Here is a 23,175-nt window from a genome sequence, read left to right as displayed (position 1 = left end):
CAACAAAGGTCCGTATAGTTAAGCTATGGTTTTCCCAGTAGTGATGTATGGAAGTGAGAGCTGGACCATAAAGAAGGCTGATCGCCGAAGAATTGATGCTTTTAAATTATGGTGCTGGAGGAGACTCTTGAAAGTCCCATGGACTGCAAGAAGATAAAACCTATCCATTCTGAAGGAAATCAGCCCTGAGTGCTCACTGGAAGGACAGATCCTGAAGCTGAGGCTCCAATACACCTCATGAGAAGAGAAAGACTCCCTGGAAAAGACCGATGTTGGGAAAGACTGAGGACACAAGGAGAAGGTGACAACAGAGGACGAGATGGCTGGACAGTGTTCTCGAAGCTACCAGCATGAGTTTGACCAAACTGCGGGAGGCAGTGGAAGACAGGATTGCCTGGCGTGCTCTGGTCCATGGGGTCACGAAGAGTCAGACACGACAAAATGACTAAACAACAGAACGGGACTATGACTTCCCTTGATTGGGACTCTTAATTCCATTGCTGCACATTAGAACAGCATTAGCTTTTTCTTTTTTGCTGCTGCATCACACTGTTGACTCATGTTAATCTTGTGGTCTACTAAGATCCCTAGATCCTTTACACATGTACTACTGGCAAGCCAGGTGTCCACTATCATATATTTGTGCCGCTGGTTCTTCCTGCCTAAGTGTAGAACCTTACATTTGCAGAAGTGTGGTGTAACCAAACTAGAAGCAGCTGCAAGCAAACTGGTGCTTAGCTTACATCTCCCTGTAGACATAAAAACATCATGCTGTCATCACACAGCCCCCAGTGGAGGATTTGGAGTGTTGCATCACAATCCTGGATTTGCATGAAGTCAGGATGAGGAAGGGGAGCAAAAGAGTAGACCAGTTATAACGGCCACGGCATGAGAGTGAGGAGGAACGGACCCATACAGGTGAAAAGTGGTGGCTTAAAACAACAGGTGTTTGAGTAAAGAAAGCAGTGGAATACCTGAGGGCTCCACATCCTTGGAAGGAAACTGAAAGGAGGAAAAATTGTGATTGTAAACAGCTTCAGTAGAGTGATCACTGAGGGGTGGAAAGTGGTAGTTTAAAAAAAGATTTGAGTACAGTGAGAAGGGAGTTGGGAAAGGTTCTGCTGTGCGAATTTCTTGGTGTTTGCTTCTGTGTTATGCCCCTCTCTATTTATCCTTGCTTGTTTTCTATAAAAAGGCAACCCCTCAGAATCCTGCTTCCCCTGTTTTACTCAAATCTCTGTCATTGTTTAAAAGTGCCAGTCCCAAGAGAGGACACCTCAGAAACAGAGTTGGGGAACTGAAAAGGGGGTGTAATAGTTCCATGGGTTGGAAAGGAGGTCTTTGGTGTTACTATGGGGTGGGGGTGGGGTGAGATGGCGGTGAGCAGAGGGGCCGAGGCCTCCTAGTTATAAATGACAGATAGAAGGTCCATATGCCTTCACCATCTCATCTTCTGATATCATACCAAGAACCAGAACCTAACATAAGAATGGATCTGTTGGATCAGACTAAACGTCCCTTTAGCCCAGTTGCTTATTTTCAGCAATGGCATATCACATGCTTCTGGGGACAGTTCCCCTCTCATTGGTATACTGTACATACATTTATATTATCAAATTTTTGCAGATTTTGTAAATTAAAAAAGGCCTTAAAGCTTGATCCCATTTAACTATTAACTAACTAAATAAATGCCTAATTGTTAAAGGCTTGGGGAATAAAATAGTTTGCATTTATACAGTTACAGCTTCCACAGCCATTCCTAGAAATCCAAAAAACCTTCAAAGAATTTTTAGTTAAAATCACAGCATGGATCATTTACAGCATGGGACTGCATAAATAACATATCAGCAATGAACTTCAGCACTATCACACTTACATTCTTGTGACATCAAAATACACCTTAAGAGATGCTGAAGTAAAGAAAAGTTTATAGTACCGCTAGCTAGGGATTAATCATCACCATCTAAATTAAAGGCCTAATAAGCTCTCTCTTTCCCATCTGTTGGTAGGATACTTGCTTCAATTAATTATCAGAACTTTACATATAAGAATTCAGAATTGTATTTTGTGGAGGACAAAAGCACAGCACACTTATTTTAAAATGGAAAGATTTTAAGAAGATTGTGTTATAGGGAAACTCAACAAAAGTAGGCCAAGTGTGATAAAAATGCATTGGTGACAGTTGTTATGAATAGACTCAGTTCTGTTATGACAGAAAGAAACCTATAATGTATTATAATTAGGGAAGAAACTTACAAGGTTTAGATCTGGCTAACTGCAACCTCCTTTTGTTACTGTGACAAGACACTCTGGCATACAGATCTGGTAGAACAGGAAGTGTAAAGGCAGAATTTTGTTCTTCCAGGGTTAACAGTCGTTATATAGTAGAGAGCACTTCGGCAGGTACAGCTTGTCCAACAACTGCAGAAAAACAATCATTTGTACAGATCCTTTTTACCACTTTTTACACTGGGTACTTTATACATCTGCAAAAATTAAAGAGGCGGTGGGAAATATTTGTATTTTATTATTTCCCCAACTCCTAAAAAACTTTTAAAAATAATAATTAAGCAGCTCAGAGGCCTCCTACTTCATTAACAAGTGTTACCAGACAAATCAGCTGAAATAAAAGATTATCTGCTACAGAAAACAGACAGGTGCTTTATTTGCTCCTGAAAATACATGAGCCTATGAAATATAGAACAGTAGCACTTCTGTGATATACACTCCAGAATTTTAACTGTCATATCCTAAAAACTTATATCACCATCTGCATCTGTCTGATTAAAAAAAGAAAACAGGTGTGCCTTTTTTTGGCTTCTAGGGCCTATCTTTTCTGCTCACTATAATGAAATTAAAGTCTCATTACCCAGTAATGTTACCCTCTGTTCTGTGAAATTATGTTTGTTCTCGCAGTGATTTCCTGTCTTTTACTTTTATTTCAGATTCAACAAGTTTCAATTGTTTACTCATATTCTGATTTGTATCCATTGCCCCACAATACACTAGTCATGCATTGCAATGTAGTAACCACATGCAGCTCTTCTTATTCCCAACATCTTGTTTCTTCAAATGGCCTTGGTTTGAGTTTAAGCAAGAGGCTGTGAATGAAGAGTTGGAGCTTATGGGGATGCCTACGACTTTCAGTGCTGTTGTAAGACATGCCACAGTTCATAATTCTATGAAAGCATTATTAGACAGTTGTACTCAGTGTAGCACTTTGGGAACCTGGAGACACCATTCGCTATTACAAAAGTGGACCCAGAGATAAAGCTGCATGTATCATGCAGCTTCCGTGATCCAAGTTACAAACTCACTCCATTGCAACAAGGTTTGAAACACAATTATTCATCTGCCTGCAGAATGGACACCACTGGTGCAATCAATTCCATCTTCCCACTAAAGCCCCTCTACCTTCCACATATCTGATCTAAGGGTGGGAATGCTGCAGAATAGATTTGGAGGAAGGGTGCAAAAAAAAAAAAAAAAAAAAAAAGGACTGTTGCACAAGCGAAAGACCATTTGCAAAATATTGGGTGCCATCCACACGCACTCTGTGATCCACATTTTCTACTGGTTTTTTAACAGCTCTCAGCTGGCTAGAGGTTTTCCGGCAAATTTCATTTTTGCGTTACAGAATGTAACCAAATTTATTAAACATAGTATCCTACTGATATTGTTGGACTCCAACTCTTAACATCCCTTACTGCTGGACATGCTGGCCAGGGCTCATGGGAGATGAGTCCCACCACCTTTGGAGGGCACCACATTGGCTATTCCTGTATTCAGTAATAAGAAAACTTCCAGGTGAGCAGAGCTATAGCAATTCAAAAGTAATTGCTTAGAGAAATCATAAGATACTCATGGCAATAGGCACTTTTTCATTTTTATTATATAAGCAAATAAACTTTAAACATATAAACTTCTGTGTATTACAACTCAATGTCTAGTAATAAAACCATGCTTAGAGTGAGGGGGAAATATTCAATAAATAAAGACTCCCTTCAGGGGTTTTTTTTCTCTGACTTGCCGGCAAGAGGAAGTAAAAGGAGCAACCCTACAATGTTCAGTTGAATACTGTATTCGAAAAGCCATTATTAAAACTGTAAAAAAGTTCTGCAACATCCCACTAATGAAAAATAAAATTATCTTTATCAAGAAAAATTAAAGTATTAGTTCTGCTTTTCCCATTTGAGTTCTTGACAAATGCAATCGGATGCTCCCTTGCAACGATCATCATAATCAGAGATACTGCCTTCAGTACTGCAGCTCAGATTTCCAGGCCCTGTTTAAGGAAAAATATATGTTATCATACGGAAGTAAGTTTTTGTAACAGAGAGTTTAATCCACATTTTAATTTATCCAGTGTTTCAAGAGAATGCTGCTTCTGAAGTTCCAAGTTCCATGGGACTGAGAGAACTCTGCCACTCCACCACACGTCATGAGAGGAACATACCATATGCCAACTGATCTAAGCATTTGTCAGAAAACAACACTTATCACAGGAACTTCTTTTAACAGTCAGACCACTGGTCCCTCTCAGTACTGTCTACACTGGCTGGCAGCTGCTCTCCAGGGTTTCAGGCAGGCAACATTACCAGCCTATACTTGGAAACGGAACCTGGGACCTTCTGTATGTAAGCCAGATGCTCTAGCATCAAGCTATGGCCCTTGATGCAATCTCTCTGTGTTACAAGGCTCTGGGTTTTTTTTTCTCCCCCCCCCCCCCCCAGTAAAGAAAACTCATACTCAATTGATTTTCTTTCTCTTTGCTCCTGGGCAAGGGAGGGAGAAAATGGCTACGCAAGCTGCTTCGAAAAAGGAGCTGCTCTGCTCTGGAGCATGCAAGACAGAATGCTTTCTACTTCCGGGAACAAAAAGGAGGTGGGGATGGAAACAGGGAAACAGCCTCTTTCATCTGGAACTGAGTTCTGTTCCATGAGGAACAGTGTGCTCTGGTTAAGTGGACATACATTACCTCTGTCTCTCTAAGCATAGCTTAGAGACAAAGAGAAATCAGACCTTTTTCTGGCTAGGAAGCTATCTGCCTCAGGGAGGAGAGAGAATACAAGTCACCCTAGGTGCACTGTGTTTATGCACATGGGCAAATGAAGAGCTGAATGCAGATTCGTCGTCCCGTTCCCCTCCTCCCCCCAGTTTCATTCTGCATCTCACCCTGCTGTTAAACAGGGGAGGAAACAGAAAAAGGATGTGTGCTCCACCAGTTCCACTGAATTCATCAGTTGGGCAGTGTGGGCTGCCTATTTTGCGTCCTTTTTCAGGGACAGATTCCCAGAGGACAGACGCCTGCACTGTTCTCATTAGTTAAAGCATGAAGCTTCGAGCCTGACAAGGAGGAAATGATAGATACCTTTCGCTGTTGTGCTGTGCAACTGTGTTAATGGTAGCTGACCCTCCTGACCCTATTGGAGAAAGTAATGTGGCAGGGAGTGCATTAGAAGCTGACTTCCTCTGCTCCTGGAGTGAAGAAGAGACCCTTAACATTATATCCAGTGGCAGATTGGGCATGGGATACTCAGGTTTAAATACTCATTCTGCAACAAAAATATAATTGCCTTCCTGGGTCAGGACAAGGTCTTTCTATTCCTGCATACTACTTTAAGCAGTGAGCAGCTAGCTGCCATGAAGCAAACTGGGGAGCCTGGGATCGTCATCTTTCAGGTTATCTTGCCTCACAGTGCAGGGAAACTAAAATGCCACTCTGACCTTCTTAGAGAAAGGACAGACTACAACTGTCACAAAATGAATGCATTCAGTAATCAGAAGGAGGTACAGTGTGAACACTTGCATACAAAACGTTTAAAGAAAAAAGCAGCATATTCCGGGATCGAAGTAAAAATCCACTCACCTTATCTTTCCTCAAAAATCCTCCTCTAAATTTGTTAGTGGTAAATCCCCTTGTTCCAGCATAACGTAATCGTTGGTATTTAGCCTGTATGTATAAACCCTTCTGTACTAAGTTTGATTTAAAGTGGGGCCGACCATCACTAAAGTGGGGCTGTTAGAGAAGAAAAGGAATGGCCATTATAAAAATTTTCAGAATTCTGACCCTTTAATCTGATAGTCAATAATTTTAACGTGTACATATTACTGTATAATGTATTTTTTTAAGATACTGATCTTTTCCCCTTCAAGACTCAATGCAGCACCACAAACCATCTTCACATGTTACAGTGGAAACAACTTTAAAACATGCCATGTTTAGGAATTTTAAATGCAATTAATTATCTATAAAATGCATCTCTAAGTCTCTTATAATTCAATACAAACAGTAGAACAGATGCCCAGTGATATATCCATATACTGGATATGCCCATTTATCAAATGTCAATAAATCTGGATATTTTCTTTTGGATCCAGGCAAAAAACCGAGAATACACTGCTCCTTTATCAAAGCTGCTTCTGATGATTAAATGAAGCAAAAGGGGATCGACTGTGCCAATTTCTTCTCTCATCTATCTCATACTTTCAAATCCATATTTTTCTTTACTTTTTCGGGGGTGGGGGTAGAGGTGTGGGGGTGGAGAATAAGCTTAGCCTTACAAAAACAATCTATTTTCACAGCAAGTTTTGAAAACAGGCAATGTAGCCAAGAGATAATGTGCAGCACAACACCTCAGAACTAATCAACAATTTTATGCATCTTGTATAACAAATGAAGAGGATGTCAAATAATGTAAAAGCAACATTTTGCAAATGAAACCATAACTCTATCTTAATTAACAGTGCCCAAATGCAATAAAAGAGAAACAAGTTGTTCTAGATTAAATTAATTACTTTCTTTCCTACTATTAGTAGAAACTAATTCATCCATGTACTGCTTGACGCTTTCAACAGGTAGGAAGAGATACATGGCATCTTTCTTTATAATGCAATTGTTTCTGCAACTGGCATAAACAATGGCTTTTCATGAGACAATGATGCTCTTTCTACTGCAGGGCAATCTTTCAAATGCAGTTAAACAGATACTGCAACCTGGAAAGGGGGTGTGGGAGAGACGAGAGAAATGAATTCTGCTACTCCATTAGAATTCAGCAAAAAATAGAATTCATACCTTGAAGGGTCTTCGAAATGTTTCATGATGTTCAGTATTGTCTTCAAACCGATCACGTGCAATATCACCATGGGATTTTGAAGTATAATAATGATTCTGCATTAAAAGAAAATTACAGTAAACATCTACACACTTAAACTCTTACAATTTGACAATTATAACTGAAACAGGTATTGTAAAGTTGCGCGCGCGCGCACACACACACGCGCGCGCACACACACACACACACACCCCTCTCTGTGGATTTAATGATTTACGTTAAGTGACAATAATACCATTTTTTGTTTCTGAAGCAGCCTAAATGACTTACTGATACTCTTTGGAGGGGTTTGTCATGGCAGTTTTTGTTCTATGTGTCTTAGATGACACATAATCCTTGCAGCATTTGTAAAAGAGGACCAAGTGAGTGGCCAATGTTTATTAAATAGTGCTATGAATGCACCTTTGAGCAGATATTCTGAACAAATAATCTCCATGGTGAATGTCGCATCTAGAATTATCCTTATTTTCCCTGATTACTTTTGAAAGGTCTTCTTCAAACCCACCTTACCCCCACTCCTAGCTGCAAATAGCTTTCCTTTTTTGATACTCAAGCTCCAGCTACATTATCTTCTCCATGACTCTACCAAAACGTGAAATAACTATGAAGAATAATTATTCCTAACAGTTTAACCTTCTATCAACAGCTGGGGTCAAATGCACTCCCCCAAAGATTCATAAAACATTTGTTTCAGTCTTCCGCAACTCTCAATGTTCCTGATATACCTAAACAATGAGGTGCGAACTGCCATGTGGTGTTTTAATTTAGTGAGCTTTTGCTCTTACAGCATTTTTTTGGGGGGGGAGGGGTCAGTTCAACCTCTTTAAGGATGAATGTAGCTTTGCGCAGTGGCAGTATCGTAGTCAATGAGGTTAATCTGAGGCGCGGTTATTGCTAACTGACTCCCCCCCCCCCAATTATTGAACAAGGATGAATGAGAAAACCAAAGAAACCAGCCAAATAAAGGTCCTAGGATTAAAAGTGACCCACCAAATGCTGTTTAAATGTATTAGCTGCTAGTCATGTCTACACATATTTAGTTCAAAACCTGTCTATTTTGTGTGAAAAAGCATTGTAGAGGGTAAACACATAGTATCTGTCCATTTTCAGAGTAGGTAGTGGCGCCCACCCTGTGGAACACCCTCCCATCAGATGTCAAGGAAATAAACAAATATCTGACTTTTAGAAGACATCCGAAGGCAGCCCTGTTTAGGTAAGTTTTTAATGTTTGATGTTTTATTGTGCTTTTAATTCTGTTGGGAGCTGCCCAGAGTAGCTGGGGAAACCCAGCCAGATGGGTGGGGTAGAAATAATATATTTATATTTATTATTATAGGTCAATTACCCACTTACCATGACACCACCACAAAAGCCAGCAGGGATCAATAATGTTCCACAGGTTCACAAAATCTGCATTTTAATCTGAATTTTAAAAACCATTTACCCCACTTCCTTGTGACTCAGAAGATGGATTGTACCAATCTAGTAATGGACTCAGATATTTTCCAAGGAAGCCATCAATAAAAAAAAACCAAAACATTTTCTTTCCCCCAATCATAGCTATCATTCTGCACAAAACTTGCACATCTGGTTTTTGTGGTCACTGAGACCCCTGATGCAACTGCAAATTTTTTCAAGCAACCAACACCCTAACTCCACCAAACATGTAGTGATTGAAATGTGTTCCTAAAGCAGCACAATACGTTGTGAGATTTGCTGTTATTGTTACTGGCGATTCCCCACTCACTATTATTGTACTGTTGTATTTGTGTAACTGTTATGTTATACATAAATCATTGGCAAAATACTTTAAATGTCACAAAAGCTGTGGATTTATGTAGGTTTTTGAACTTTACATGGTTGAGTACTGCTGACCCCAATGACGTCTGTGTAGAATGTACTACTTAAAACTGTTTCACAGGAAAAGCAAACTTTTAAATGCTGCTATGCTTCATAATTTCCATGCCTTTCTTGGCATACATTTAAGTCCACTACTGGATTGATAAAGAAATTATTTTCATTGACCAAGGATTATCCAACTGATATCCCTTGGCTATTCACACTGCATAGTAGCTAATGTTAACTACAATTAACATTTCAGTATTTCTGTCCATTATATAGACTCTGATATGGGATACGAGAAACAACAGAAGAGCCAAGGTTTGTGATAATATGCTATTGAGCAGGGTGGAACAAAATGGGGAAAATTCAGAAGTGTGCAGCAGCAGATCTGCTTGTTCACAGTTATGTCATGAATACTGACTTATCATGATGTGCGAAGAAGTCTAGGATATATTTGCTCAGGAAACATAAGCTAGTGGCAGCCATAAAAATATATCTTTTGAAATATTTTCTTTTGTGTGGTTATGACCAGAGATGCAAGTTTTTCTTTTTTTTAGCCCGTGCAACTATTTTGCAATACTGACACCCCTTAAAACAGTGACATACAACTGTGTGTAGGTGTAATTGTGCAATGTGCTATGGGACAACATGGCCTCTCCCTTTTTCTATTTCACAACTCTTCCATCTGCCAGTACGATTATCTTCCTTCATTTATCTATCTGCCCATGTGACTTGTTCTAGCATATTTACAACTTTTTTCTTCAACAGTTGCACAGAAACACAGGAGAGGGTATACTCCAGAATCAGATGTTTCTTTGTTTAGGTGTCCATTGCAAGTGAGTTTACAAACATTTTTTGCCTACCTAGATAATCAATTAGTGAACCAACAACATTTGGGCATTTACAGTATAACCCTGAACCTGATTCAAAGGAAAAATAATAATTCATCTGCAATGAATGTGAGGGTTATTGGGTTGTTTTTGTTTTTATATAGATTGTGTATTTCGTGTTTCTATGTTATGATTTTATCCTGTGAACTGCCCTGAGACCTCTGGATATAGGGTGGCAAAGAAAGAAAGAAAGAAAGAAAGAAAGAAAGAAAGAAAGAAAGAAAGCAAGCAAGCAAGCAAGCAGGGCTAGAAGAGAAGAGCCCTGTTGCAGTGGAGAAGGGCAATAATATTTGCTGCTTTACAAAGCAGGGAAATTAGTACTTAAGTACTAGACAGGGGGTGTCTCAGCCATCACTGAATATTGTTGCCATTGTCCTCATACCAACCATGATTTAAATCTGATGACCAACCTCCAGCAAGAATTTTGCTCTTTTAAAACATCTGCTGGCATTTCCTCAACTAAGTCAGCAAACTCAACTGCCAGACCAACTGCTGCTTCTGAGTCACTATTTCTGCCAGTCTCCTAACTGGCTAACTAAAAGGGAGTCAGCTAGACTATTTCTTAAATTCCTTTCCTGTACAAGATTTTCTGTTGCTCATCGTAGCCTCAGCAGGTTCCATCTCCTTTCCCCATGCTGGCTCTCTACAAATCCCTCAGCTACAGAGTAAGAGCTGCCTCCATTTTTGGCTTCTTCTCTTCCACACCCTCCAATGATTACCATGGAGGGGAAAAAGCAGCTGTGGCTCATCCCTAGCTCACCTCAGCCACTCTATAATGGCTTTGGGCAAACAAGCAAACAAAAGCCAAGAGCTGCTGCTGCAAGGAAAGAAGGGGGGGAAACCTGGGAGAAGATTTCTGTCAACAAAACAGGGGTTTATTGGTCTTCTGTCCTGGTCTTGAAAACAGATTACTGCTGAGGGACAACTTATGCCCTATGTAGGGAAGGGTGCCAAGAATAGAGCCCTCCTGAGACAGATGTTGTACAATGTATTTTAGAAATCTCCTCTGCAGATATTTGCAGATGGCCCAAAAATACCTAAATAAATAAGCAAGCAAGTTGGAGAGTTGAGCAGAAAATTATTTTTTCAAGAACTGCTAAGGCAGGATTAGGAGAAACCAGGACTGATTTTTTTGTTTGTTTGTTGAGGAAGTGTGTGGGTGAGAGATTGTGTTCTCAATTGTGTACAGTACATTTGCAAGGGAGTTGGTGGCAAAGTTTAAGTTTGAAGAAAAATCATGCAGAAAATGAGATGTGGGGAGATACAAGTCTTGCCGCTCTGTCTAATATGCTGGGTTTATATATGAATGTGAAAGTGAGTAGGTTAGGGCTGTGCTGGCTCTGTGGAAAGAGAAAAGTTCTTAGCCCATTTTCAGAGGAACTTTTAGTATATTTCTGCTGGAGAGTAGAAACTTCCATTGGTTGTCAAGCCACAATTTGTTTACTATTGAACTGTACAACCTGAAAACAAAAAAATTGTAAAAGGTATCCCGATACAAATAAAAAGTACCAGCCTGTAGTGACTCAGTCATTCATTATATTGTTTTTATATATATTGTACAGCCTGAAAATAACTTAAACTGGGGGTTTCCTCAAAAAAATTATATACAGGGGACAAGATAAGACTTGTTAGTAGTGTTTGCAGCTTTTAATGGGCTACAAAAATGCATCCCTGACTACCTGATAAAGAAATAATTTAATAGTCAGACACTGTGTTCAAGTAATAATACTTTCAACTTACCATGTGAGGTTTCCTAATAAACTTCCTGAAAGGTGGTCTTAGAAATCTCCCAGGTTTTTGGAATCCATACATTTGAGTGTTTCGTAATTTTGGAAAGCTACTACTCTGTTCATCCCTAAACAGACACAATATTAAAAGCTGTGAAAACTAAAATGATGCCATGTCAAACAGCATAGCATTTTAAAATTAGGATCAAATAACCAATTTATTTTTTAAAAATCCATGATAATAAGCTCACCAGCCAGCCAGGCTAATCCTCCCTACCCATTGATATCAAGCAGGAACATTCAGTGCACTGTTTTCAATCCCTGCTAAAGTTTTTTGTTTAAGCAAGCCTACCTAGACCTGCAAATTTGGCATGTATTTTAATATGTAATTTTTAAATGTGTATTTTTAAAATGGTTGGTTTTGAAGAAAATGAAGCTAGCTTGTTTTAAATATCTGATTTTATCAGTAATATTAATGCATGTTTTACATAAACCACTTAGGTTTTTATGACTAAACAGGATAAAATAAAATGAAATAAAATTTCCATGCAAACAAAAATGCAGAGTACTGAATGTAAAGGTCACTAAAATAAACCCAAGGTAACTCTCGAGTATGCTGCTATGAAGCCTTCATAACCTGACTGGGAAGAAATATAAAAACAATGCAGGTTCTCTGTTGAATGAATCAATAACAGCCAATATCCATTAAAAAAATTAATGTGTATTCCTGTTATTATGGGTAGCTTACATTTTTGAGAGCTGAAGACATTTCTCATAAATAGACACTTTTTCAGACACAAATAAGCAGTCAAGAGGGAAGAGTCTCATGGAAAGCGATAGGTTTCCACAACAAATATCATATACACAAAGCATCCTTGCCTGTGCCACATTCTTTATGCCGAAATTAAAAGTTTCTGCATGATTGCAAACTATGAGTTGTCAAAAATCACAACAGTATTTATGCAAATACCTAGGATGAAATCCTTTTTTCTCTGCATTATTTCCATTAAGTTTGGATGCATCAGTTTTACAGAGTTCTATATGAAGTCCCCAAACTGTCAAGAATAAGAAGCTGTATTTTGCTTCAAATGCATAAAATTGGGGAATTACCAAATATTTACGTGATATGTCTTAAATCTGTAAACACAATTGGCCAGATACTGAACAAACAAAAAGATATTTCTAGAAAATATCAAATGTAAACCATAGTACCCACCAAAATAATGCTGGCAACTGAAAGCCAGTTTCTGTAAGGTTTTAAAGCACTTACTGATGTTCCTCCTATTTGGAAATGTTGTGAGGAAGGACACTTAAATAGTGAGGTAGCCACTGAGAATCCTTTCATAGAGTGGATGTACCACATGGATATCAATTTCCACAGGGCATTCTCAGTAGATCAAAAGAGAGCACAATGGAAAACAGGTAGAAGGAACTGGGATCTTGACAATTCATCTGGTCAGAAAATGGGCCACTACTTTTATGCTTGCTGAAGCATCCCAGCCGTCTCTGTGGGCAGCCACTTACATTACAGTAATCTTCTCTAGAGGTTTTAAAGGAACGAAAGATGCAAGAGGGTCAACAGGATACAATTATTCCAATTATGCTAGGCAGAGATTATAAAATAGGAGCATTAGATTCTCAGTACCATATGCAAGCTGAAAGCCAGAAAAACTAGTGGTTTAAAAAGGAGAGAGTATCCAAGTGCAGAGAAGCATTGCAGACAAAGTGGCAAATGGTTGGAGTTGATAAAAGAATTCTGCTTCTTCCAAAAGGCCTTTGTGAGCCAGCACTATTCTGAGTCAGTCACGTACCCCTGAGCACTATATGCTCACTGGATGTAACAATGACTTAAAATTATCTCAACGAATAAAGCCAGGCTAAATTCCTGACACTGTGAATTCACACTCCATATTCAGTTAGAAGATCTAACTTTGTTTAAATATTGAGTAATATGGTCTACAAAATAGGTGACAAATTCAGTATAGAGAGCCAAGAATGACTCATCTTCCAGCAGAGACATCCAGAGTTCACCAGGCCATACATCACCCAGAACAGCTTTGCCAGACAGCACTTTGCAAACACTGTGACTGAAGACACGATATATTGCTTTGCGCTGCTGTCGCAGTTGGTCAAGGCTATGTGGACTGTGAAATTTTAAAATCCTATACCATCTAAACCAAATTTCAGTGATCAGATTTTTCATTAAACAACTTAATTAAATAAGACTTCCAAAATCCAGCGTTTTAACCATTTGAAAATTTATAAGGATGAGGGAAAGGCGAAGAGCACAGACAGAACGTTTGCAGAGAAAGAAACCAAGAAATAATAGCAACAGGATGGGGCCAAGGGAATGGGTACAGCGAATCTAAAGACAGACAAGATGGTTACATGCATACCAGGTCCACTTGCTCATTCGACCTCAAGCGTCACAAACTCTCAGAAAAATCAGCCATACATTTTCAAAATTCTCCTCAAATCACTATGGGTTACAAAACTTTTTTTAAAAACTAAAGCATCCCAGAATATTGAATTATTCGTCATAGAAGAGACTACACACTTGCAATTACCATATTCAATACCAGCATCCCTATATATACACAGTTAGCAATGTAATTAGGACTTCACTCCATAAAGCCAATTAGCTACATTATCTTTTAGGTACTGCAAAATAGCATGATTCATATTTTTTTGGTAAACTGATGAAAAGGGTGTTGAAGACAGACAATAAGAGTCAGTGTCTCGCTCCTGTCTCTATGCATCATGCACATCATCAGTCTTCTTGTTGTAATTCCCATGTGGTAGAGATGACCAAAGAGTAACAGCTGTCCTCCAGAATACATGAATGGGGAGAGAAAATGCTCATGGAAAACTGTGACTAGTTCGGAGGGAGATGAGATCCAGAAGATGCTGCTTGGCAGAATGGGATTACAGGCAGAGTGGGCATCATCTGGCTTTGACAGCCAGACAAATCGAAGCAAACATAATGAGAGCTCCACCCTTGGACTTCTGACTCAAAGTTTAACCATACCACCAAAGGCAAGAGACATCTCTAATGGGCTGTGCGGCTAGAAAGCAAAAACCTTCTGTATAGTCCTACTTGAGCTCAAGCAAGAGATGAAAGGAAGGAATAAATGAATAGACTTTTCTACACCCTATGTCCATCATTACTCTCACACAGCCTAACATAGCATGGTGACAGTTTAGCATCTAAACTACTTTGACTTCTCATCCTCATCTCTATTATTATTGGGACTAACATATACAATATACTGCATCAGAGAAAGGAGGACCTAAAGATTAGTGCCAAAAGCAAAACTAACTTTAATTTATCCTTTAAATACATTATAGAAAATTAAAAACATAGGATTTCTGAAGTGTCTTTTGAGTGCTACATTGAAAACGATGAGGGGAAAGGGGGGGGGAATACTCTAAAATGAAATATGTTTTAAAGTTCATAAAAGTGCAACCTGTTATTTGAACACAATTACCTATGTGATGCACCATCAATATAAAAGTTGTTCTCATCTTCATTCCGCAATCTTTCTTTTCTTCTTCTCTCAATGTCATATCTTAAATCATTTGGATCTTCTAGAACTCTCATCACGCTCTAAAGAAACAATAAATGGCTTAGAGAATGATACACTTCACTTTTATTTTTCTTCATTTTTTCTTATGAACAAGATTAGTATTAGAAGAAATAAACCAACAAAACAAAGAGCTTCACATTTTAGAGATCAGTGTCACAGATTATGTTGACGTAAGATTCTAATGCGGACTAGTGGTTTAGAGCAGGGTGCAAATGGTGCTGGAACTCAATACGCATCAGACCCAGGCAGCAATGATGGAAGTTGTTTCCATTAACATCTACAGGGCATCACACTGGCCCCCACTGATTTAAGTGTTGGGGGAAGGCTTTGAAGACCCAGGTCCAAATCCTCATTCAGCCATTAAGCTCACTTGACGTTGACCCAGGCACTCTCTCTCAACAAAACATACTTCACAGGGTTGTTTGGGTGGGTGCGGGAGCACCTCTGTGTGTGTGTGGAGAATCACAAACCCTTGCTTGGTATCTTTGAAGAAAGGACGGGATATAAATGTTAGTAAATTAAATATATATATCCGTCCGGTAAAAATTATTTAAGTTAGCCTATACCACTTTAAAATATGAAGACATTTTAGAATTACAATATTGTCACTGAAAATACACTTTCCTTCCATTCCAAAATAAAATACACATACCTGCTCAGACTTGCATGGAACAGCTCTTTTTTTCTGAAGTTCGGCCAAAGACATATCGATTCTCCTGGTGTAATGAGCATATCATTCAGCATCAGTAAGAGGGTCAAATGGAAGCAAGAAAGTTAACTTCAATAGGAACTGAATTATCTTACTATATAATATCGTATAAGAAAAAAGTCATGCTGCAGTTTATGTGGTGTGTGAACTGTAGGATGGTAACAGTAGGCAGAGCAAGCGAGCTAAGCCGGTCAAATCAAACAAGTGAGGAGTGGGCAAGTGGGTGGCCCAGGGGGTTGAAGGAGCTGTGAGATAATTGAGTGACGTGTAAAAGGAAGGGGTGGGAGGTTAGCAAAGGAAGTTTGGCAGGGGGTAGGTGTGGTTAGTGAGCAATGCAAGTATGGGTGGCAGTACAAAAATACTTGCATAATGCATCTTTACAACCATTGAGCTACTAGGAGTTTTACTGTGCTGGTGGAGCTGGTGGTAAGGCACCAGATTGGGAAATATTGACATGGACTATGGGAGTAATGGGAGAGGGTCCAAAAATCAGAGGCCAGGAATTGATGCACATGGGAAAGACATGTCTTCTTGGTCACATTCATATTCAAGATAATGCTGTGTTTTAACACCATGTTCTGTATACATTCCTAGTCATGTAATTTATGTCTATTAGGACTGAAACCCCGGAGGCATAAACGAAAGTCATTAACCAACAAAAAGCCAATATAGTTCCGGCCTATGTATGCTGTACTCTGTGTGCTAAGTTTCCACAACTGCACTCTGATGATCAAATCTTAGCATAGAAGGTGAAGATATGAATGAACTTCATGCATGCAGTCCCTTTGCTCCCACTTCTTTGCTCCCTTTGAGCACGCAAGCTGTGGCTAAGCACAGTTCTCATTACATCTGAACATGGAGCTTCCAAGTTAATGGCTTCCAAACAAGCCAGGATATGGAAACAAACGTTGAACCATGGTGAGAGGCATGCCAGGTAGCAAAGAAATGATCTGTCAACTACTGAGCAAGATTTTTACTGGACCAATGTACGTTTATTTTACCTGTGAATTTCTGGATTTGAATGTCTTTTAACTTCATTTGCCAATGGCTTATCTTCTATTTTTGAGAAGCGCTCATGTAACGTCAGATCAGGAGATTTAAAGTAATCTGCTGTGAAGAGGATAAATAGGGAAAAATAAGTTAAGCCTTTTCATTGCAATTTCAGCATTAAAAGTGCTGCTGAAACTAACACACTGGAGACAATGAAGCTATGAAGTTATTTATGTCCTCACGGCTTTGTATCTCTAAAGTCATATCTCTTTCTCTCCATTATCTCTAATGATAATGGGTGGAATTCTGTGTTACTCTCTTCCAATGGCTCTATCTGTGCAAGAGAGGGGGAAGCCTAATTGCACAAACAAAAATCCTTGACCAGGGCTTTCACTGATTAGCTCGTTAGGTGAATCCCACCCACAGATTTAGCCTTCGGCAGCCCTTCAATAACTCTCTGAGGTCCTAAAGACGTGCCCCTCTAAAGATGTGAACAACACTACTTACACCTCAAAATGCAAAAGATAAAAGCAATACTTACTTTTTATAAAAAGTTCAAAATGGGCAACAAGGCAAAAGATCTAGAATATGTGTACATAATTTCATTTTCTCCTGAATTCAAGTGTACTTCTGTTTAGGTAACCTCATATGACTTGAAGAGACCATAACTTGTTAAATGCAACTATATTTTTGTTCAGTCTTTTTAATTTAAAACTGACCTTACACGTGAGTTATGACATAGAAAGGGAGACTGCCTCTTATTATTGCTCAATGTTTTCTAGGACTCTGTTTCACAGTCCAAAAAGCACTAATACGTCTCTCCTTTCTTCTTACAAAGATTGTGAGAGCTCAGAGAGCCAATCTTATGATAAATCTAATAATCATATATACTAATAGTGATCGCAATTCTCCTAGTCTCTTATGTAGCCAAAATCACACCATCCATATACAGGAGCGAAGTGTTTGCAGGCTCAGGGATAAAACCCTAGTGGGGAACTCCCTCCTCCCAAAAAACCCAATGAAAACTGAGCATGCCACAGAATGGTGACTGTCCATTGGAGGGGGATAGAAAACTATGTAGCAGAATTCAACTGAGTATCCCGAATAGGAGCATTCTACACGACACACAATTTGTTACAGGTCCTACATGAAATTTCTAATTTAAGGAGCAGAAAGCAATATTTCCTGGATTTATTATGTTAAACTACTAATTTCTTGCTCTGAAATCTGCAAAATATTGCACCACCATTAAATATGGATTATTCTTGCACAACTCCGTGAAGTCTATATGATGTTTCACACATCCCGAGCTACTTGGATTAATGACATTCATAATCATTTGGTAACACAAAGATGCAGACTACACCACAGATAATGTGCATGTCTAACACTCTGTAACCACCTTTAACTTGATGGATAATTGTGATGATTTCCTGAGCAAATTCTTTTGATGGGTTTTGTTCTACCTTCTGCGTCACAGATTTTATATGCTCAAACACTGGATGGAATTTTTCAGTTTTTCTACCCACAGCTACTAGATCACATGATGTCTGCCTCTCCATGATATGACTAGACGCACTCCTGGAATAAATTTAGACATGTTTAGAAAATATTCCCTCAAATATTTAACATAACAGTAACAATACATTTAAAAAGGTTATTTAAAAGGAAAGTAAAACTAAGCATTCCACAAATGAAGGAAAGGTTTGTGATTTTAATAATGTAATACATATTACTTTTATATTAGGAACACTTCAAGTACTTACCCTTTTTCACAACCAATATACACACAAGTTTTAAAGCAAACACAAAGAGTCAGTTCAACCTATAACATCCTGAAGACAACTCAGAAATTAAGTCTGGACAGAAATGCTGGAGGCAGCTTTTGCTTAAATGCCATTTTTGTTTGCTTTCTTATTCTGCTGTTGATAGTGATGTCACTGGGCCAAATTTTAAATAATCATTCTGGATTCTCTGAAAGCTGTTTTGTGCTAAAAATGGTGACCCCAAACATTTGGCTCAGTCCTATCAGAAATCAGTATCTTAGGAAGAAGCCTTATCTCCTCTTTTGAACATGGTACATACAAGATTCTCTCCCATCTTCAGTTTGTAATCCTCTACTCTTCCTGCTCTGGTGAGTAGCCTATCCAAGGAAGAAGGTGCTTCCCTTACATCCTTGCCTTGGATGAATGGAATTCCGTGGTATTTCAAATGGCTACACTGCATTCTCATTCGCTGGTGTCCCTGCGTGGAGCTTTTAGGGTCCTCCTGCAGAAAAGCCCTTCTTTCTCCCATTTGACAAATCTAGAGCATAATGCATCATAAGAAGTTACAACACAGATTCTCACACTAGAGAAGATGTTGAACGTTTTGCCCTAGGTTTTGCTCTTGACTACTGCTGATATAAGAATCAGAGACCCAGGGTGTATATTTTGATTTAATTATGTTTCAAATATTAATGGCATTTAGATAGAATGCAGCACTGAAAAGTTTTTATGCATGGCTCCTGTGTGCCTACATTTTATAACCCCTGCGCTCTCTAGGCCATAAGCAATAAACCCTATCTAACCCTGAAGGTGGCACAAATGGTCATTAAAGATGTTGTTCTAGTTAGGACTGGGGAGTGAATCTTCTTAAGTGGTGGTTTGGCTAGAACAACCACATTAAGTTGGGCTCTGTCCTACTGCAATAGTATCTAATAAACTCTGGGTCCCTAACTGGGTGCCAGACTTGATTTTCTTCCTTGGTTCCATGTTTTATTTAAAGGTGGTCCCTCGCATGGGGGAGAACAAGGTGGTGTAGAAGAAAATTCTTACCACACTGCTTATAGGTCAGGATCCAAAAATGCCTATGCAGATACCTAGAGCAATTGGGTACATAAGAACTGTGTCAATTTCCCTATCCCATTCTGCTACCTACTTGAGATGCACCATGCAAGAGAGGGATGAATGAAGGCAGAAATTGTGGGAGAAGCTGCCCTTTATCTTAGCCTCAGACAGCAGAGTGTACCGGGGCAGAACCCAGTTTTGCTAATCTTCTGGAGCAGTTTCTCGGGGGGGGGGGTGTCCACAAACAATGTTTTGGAGGGCTTGCAGAATGCCACGTAAAATTGTTTGAATTCCAACTTACCACATACATTTTAAACTGAACAATAAGTGCATGCTTATTAACAAAATGCACCATGAGATATCTATACATACATGTATACAACATACACACACAACATACACAGCCACACAAAAGCACACACGGTACACAGCCACTTATGTTCTGTTAACTGAGCTCAATACTACCGTACTATAATGATCAAGCGACATCTTTAATACATTCATAAACATGGGTGTTGTTTTTAAAAATCCAAAAGGCAATACCTGTATTTATTTATGGTTTTCTTCATATCCACTTTGACTGTGAGTTTTTCCTTTCTTGTGTGGTGGACATCAGACACTTTTACATCTGAAATTTTGTGATGAGTGTCATGCTGGTCTCTCCTTCCCCTAAAATCCATTTCTTTCCTGAGTCTTTCCTTCTCTTTTTGATCAAAGGGTAAAAGATCAGCATCACTTTTGTGAGATTTAACACATGAATTGCAGCCTTTTCCCGAAATATATTTAACTGATGCTTCTGTATGAGGGTCTTCTGTGTGCCTGACTCTTTCACTGTTATAGTAATTTGAATATTTGCTATTCCAAGCTTCTTTAGGAGAACTATATTTCTTCTCTTCCACCTTCGTATATTTCTCTGCTCTTTCATCAGATATATATTTCCCTCCATCTGGATGTCTATGACGTTTCTGACTATAGTCATATGTAATCTTTGTTTGACAGCTATCACTGTACTCCTTTACAACAGGCCGATGGGTTTGAAGACCAGGGTTTCTTTGCTCTCCCTTTTCTTGGTTGAGTGAAGAATGATCTTGCTTCCACTTGGAATTACTTGCTACTTCTCTATCATCATACCTCTCCAATTCTTTAGCCCTTTTAGACGTGTGCCCATATTCTCTGTTATCACGATCTTCAGGATACCTGTGTTGACATAAAGTAGTTTATACTTGCAGTAAGGAAGAAAATGAGAACTTACGTATGCAGAATGCTGGAAAACACAGGCTTTATGTAGAATGTGTCACCCCATGATCCCTCAAGCCACTAAAGAGAGGGGAAATTATGATCCTTTTATATGCTAGCCACCAACAGGATTAACTTAAAAGATACAATACTGCTCTACCACCAGCAGCCCACAATTAAACTATGTTTTATTCTGTTAGCAAAAAAAAATGGTTTTCAGGGTAGAATCTTCAACTATAAGGACAATCGACTTTCACTTGAGGCTTTACACCATTTAAAAAACCATTAAAACTGGGCAATTTCTCTACCTCTTCTGCAAAGAGCTCCTTGGCATAAATTCACTAGAACATCTTCGAGGTGACTGAGTATACTTGTCTTCTTGTAACTGGTGGTGCCTCAAGTCATTTTCATTCCACTTCCTTTCAAAGTTAGTTCCTAATGGCTCATGGAAAGTCTTCATCCCTTTTGTATTTCCAGCAGCAGCTCGGGGGTCTTCATGCATCTCTCTGTCACGTGTTTTGGACGGATAAAAAGAATGGTTGTGTTCTTTGCGAGACATTTCTGGATACCTGGAAGGAAAGTGGCATCTTCCGATATCAGCATTCCTTTCTGGTGAATGTGTCCTACATGGTTTGTGACTATACATATCTTCCGAAGGGATTCTTTTCAGAGTTGGTGAATATGACCTACATTCATAAAGTCGGTGGTGGTTAGTGTCATGTGGTGCATATCTAGTACTGGCTTGTCCATATTTCCCATCTTCCACTCTCCATGGCATAGGCTTCTTTGCATCTTTCCGGAAACCTTTGTATTCACAGTCATAATTGCTATGATTGTGCCTTTGTCTGTTGTGTTCCTGACTCCTGAAGGCAGGTGATAAAGACCTACATATAAACACACAAAAACACAATTCCATTTTAACTACTGTAATACAGCTTCTTTTTGTGAATCTTAGGCTTTATCACAAACCGTGTCCAAAAGTCTCTGGCTGAAATTACCCTGAGTAGCGCATTTTAACTAGCACATGGAGGCTTTGCAGTTGCGACTTGCAGTCTCTCCCTTTTTAAAGTCAATTAAAATGCATGTCCTGATACTTAAAAGGACAATAAACACAAAGAACAGGTTCCTGTAAGCAGATCTTCTCCATTATACAAACAGGAATCTCTCAGGAGTTGTGCACACAAAGCTTGCTCTGATCTAATGAATCACACTTAGTAAGCCTCTCCTTATATGCAGTCATTCCAACTCCATTCAAATAGGCATTAGAACACTAATGTGAAGAAAGGAGAAAACACTAAACTTGCATTTCTATTATCAGAATCTCTTTCACATGTGGAGTCCTGAACATATTTACTGTTCTACATTATTAGGACTCAGCCTCATTCAAACCCTGAAAAAGTCCCTTCTGACAACATCATTTAAGGCTCTCTTCTAGTAAGTTAAGAGAAACATTTATGATCTGTAGAAAAATATGGACATTTACCTTCGTTTCCATCTTGGTGATCTTGATCGTGATCTAACCATCTTCTCCTATCAATTAATTTATTTATTGAATCTATAAAGAAAATATAAACAAATGACTACTTATTAATAATTGGGATCTGTTACAATTAAAATAGATAACAATTTTAAAATGTTTACACAATATCAAAGTACTTTAGGCATTTTTTTTTAATGTTTAAATGAACAGCCACATTGTGGAAATTAAAAACGAAACAGAACATTTGTATAAGCTATTCCTTTACTTTAAAGCAAAGTAGTAGCAATTTGCTGACTTCATTTCTGCAAGTTAGTGCTGACAGATTGCATCCAACTGGTGCCTTCCTGCTGATGAAAGGCTCTTTGATCCAACAGAACCTTCTATTGGATCAGAACAGGAACAGGAATCCTGGCCATCTCAGTTCTCCTTCACATCTACAATCCCCTTCTATACCACACAAATAAAATCTGTTTTGTAGGAGGATTTTTTGGAGGATGTTTTAGATGTTTTAGAACAGCGTGTGAGATGTAGGGGCTGCAGGGATCACCAAAGAACATCATATACAAATACAATGGGAGATGAGCCTAATCCACTTCATCTATACTGTATGAGGGATGTCCAAATCCCAAGAGACTGTGATCTATTCACAGAATATTAAAGTGGAAGTGATCTACCCATTTGTGGGGGGTGGGGGTCAAGGTGGTTGAGCTTTTTTAGGGGGCCGCAGCAAATACTTCGGCCGCTGGGGGGGCTACAACATAAATCTATAAA

At 38.9% G+C, this 23,175-nt stretch overlaps 1 protein-coding gene and 1 long non-coding RNA gene across 3 annotated transcripts; one reads left to right on the top strand and one right to left on the bottom strand.

Annotated features, from left to right (window-relative positions):
• Positions 1-245: 245 nt before the first annotated feature.
• Positions 246-4,753, top strand: LOC308475021. The gene is made up of 2 exons (XR_013985091.1): positions 246-918; positions 4,367-4,753. It is a non-coding gene; the product is annotated as an uncharacterized lncRNA (long non-coding RNA).
• Positions 3,869-22,479, bottom strand: BCLAF3 (BCLAF1 and THRAP3 family member 3). Of its 2 annotated transcripts, none has more exons than XM_081001635.1 (11): positions 22,408-22,479; positions 21,233-21,808; positions 20,232-20,885; positions 18,263-18,441; positions 16,872-16,980; positions 15,814-15,877; positions 15,063-15,181; positions 11,588-11,702; positions 7,076-7,171; positions 5,870-6,019; positions 3,869-4,285 (listed from the first exon to the last, which is right to left on the bottom strand). In XM_081001635.1, the coding sequence occupies exons 1-11, from the start codon at positions 22,446-22,448 to the stop codon at positions 4,271-4,273; spliced, it is 2,118 nt and encodes a 705-aa protein (XP_080857761.1). In that variant the 5' UTR covers positions 22,449-22,479; the 3' UTR covers positions 3,869-4,270. The 2 variants fall into 2 exon arrangements, with proteins under 2 accessions (XP_080857761.1, XP_080857762.1); XM_081001636.1 differs by having other exon boundaries at positions 16,872-16,977.
• Positions 22,480-23,175: the final 696 nt, after the last annotated feature.

This window comes from Podarcis pityusensis, assembly GCF_964106645.2.
Source record: "Podarcis pityusensis genome assembly, chromosome: 4".
Lineage (NCBI taxonomy): Eukaryota > Metazoa > Chordata > Lepidosauria > Squamata > Lacertidae > Podarcis > Podarcis pityusensis.
This window is presented reverse-complemented; position numbering and strand designations above follow the sequence as displayed.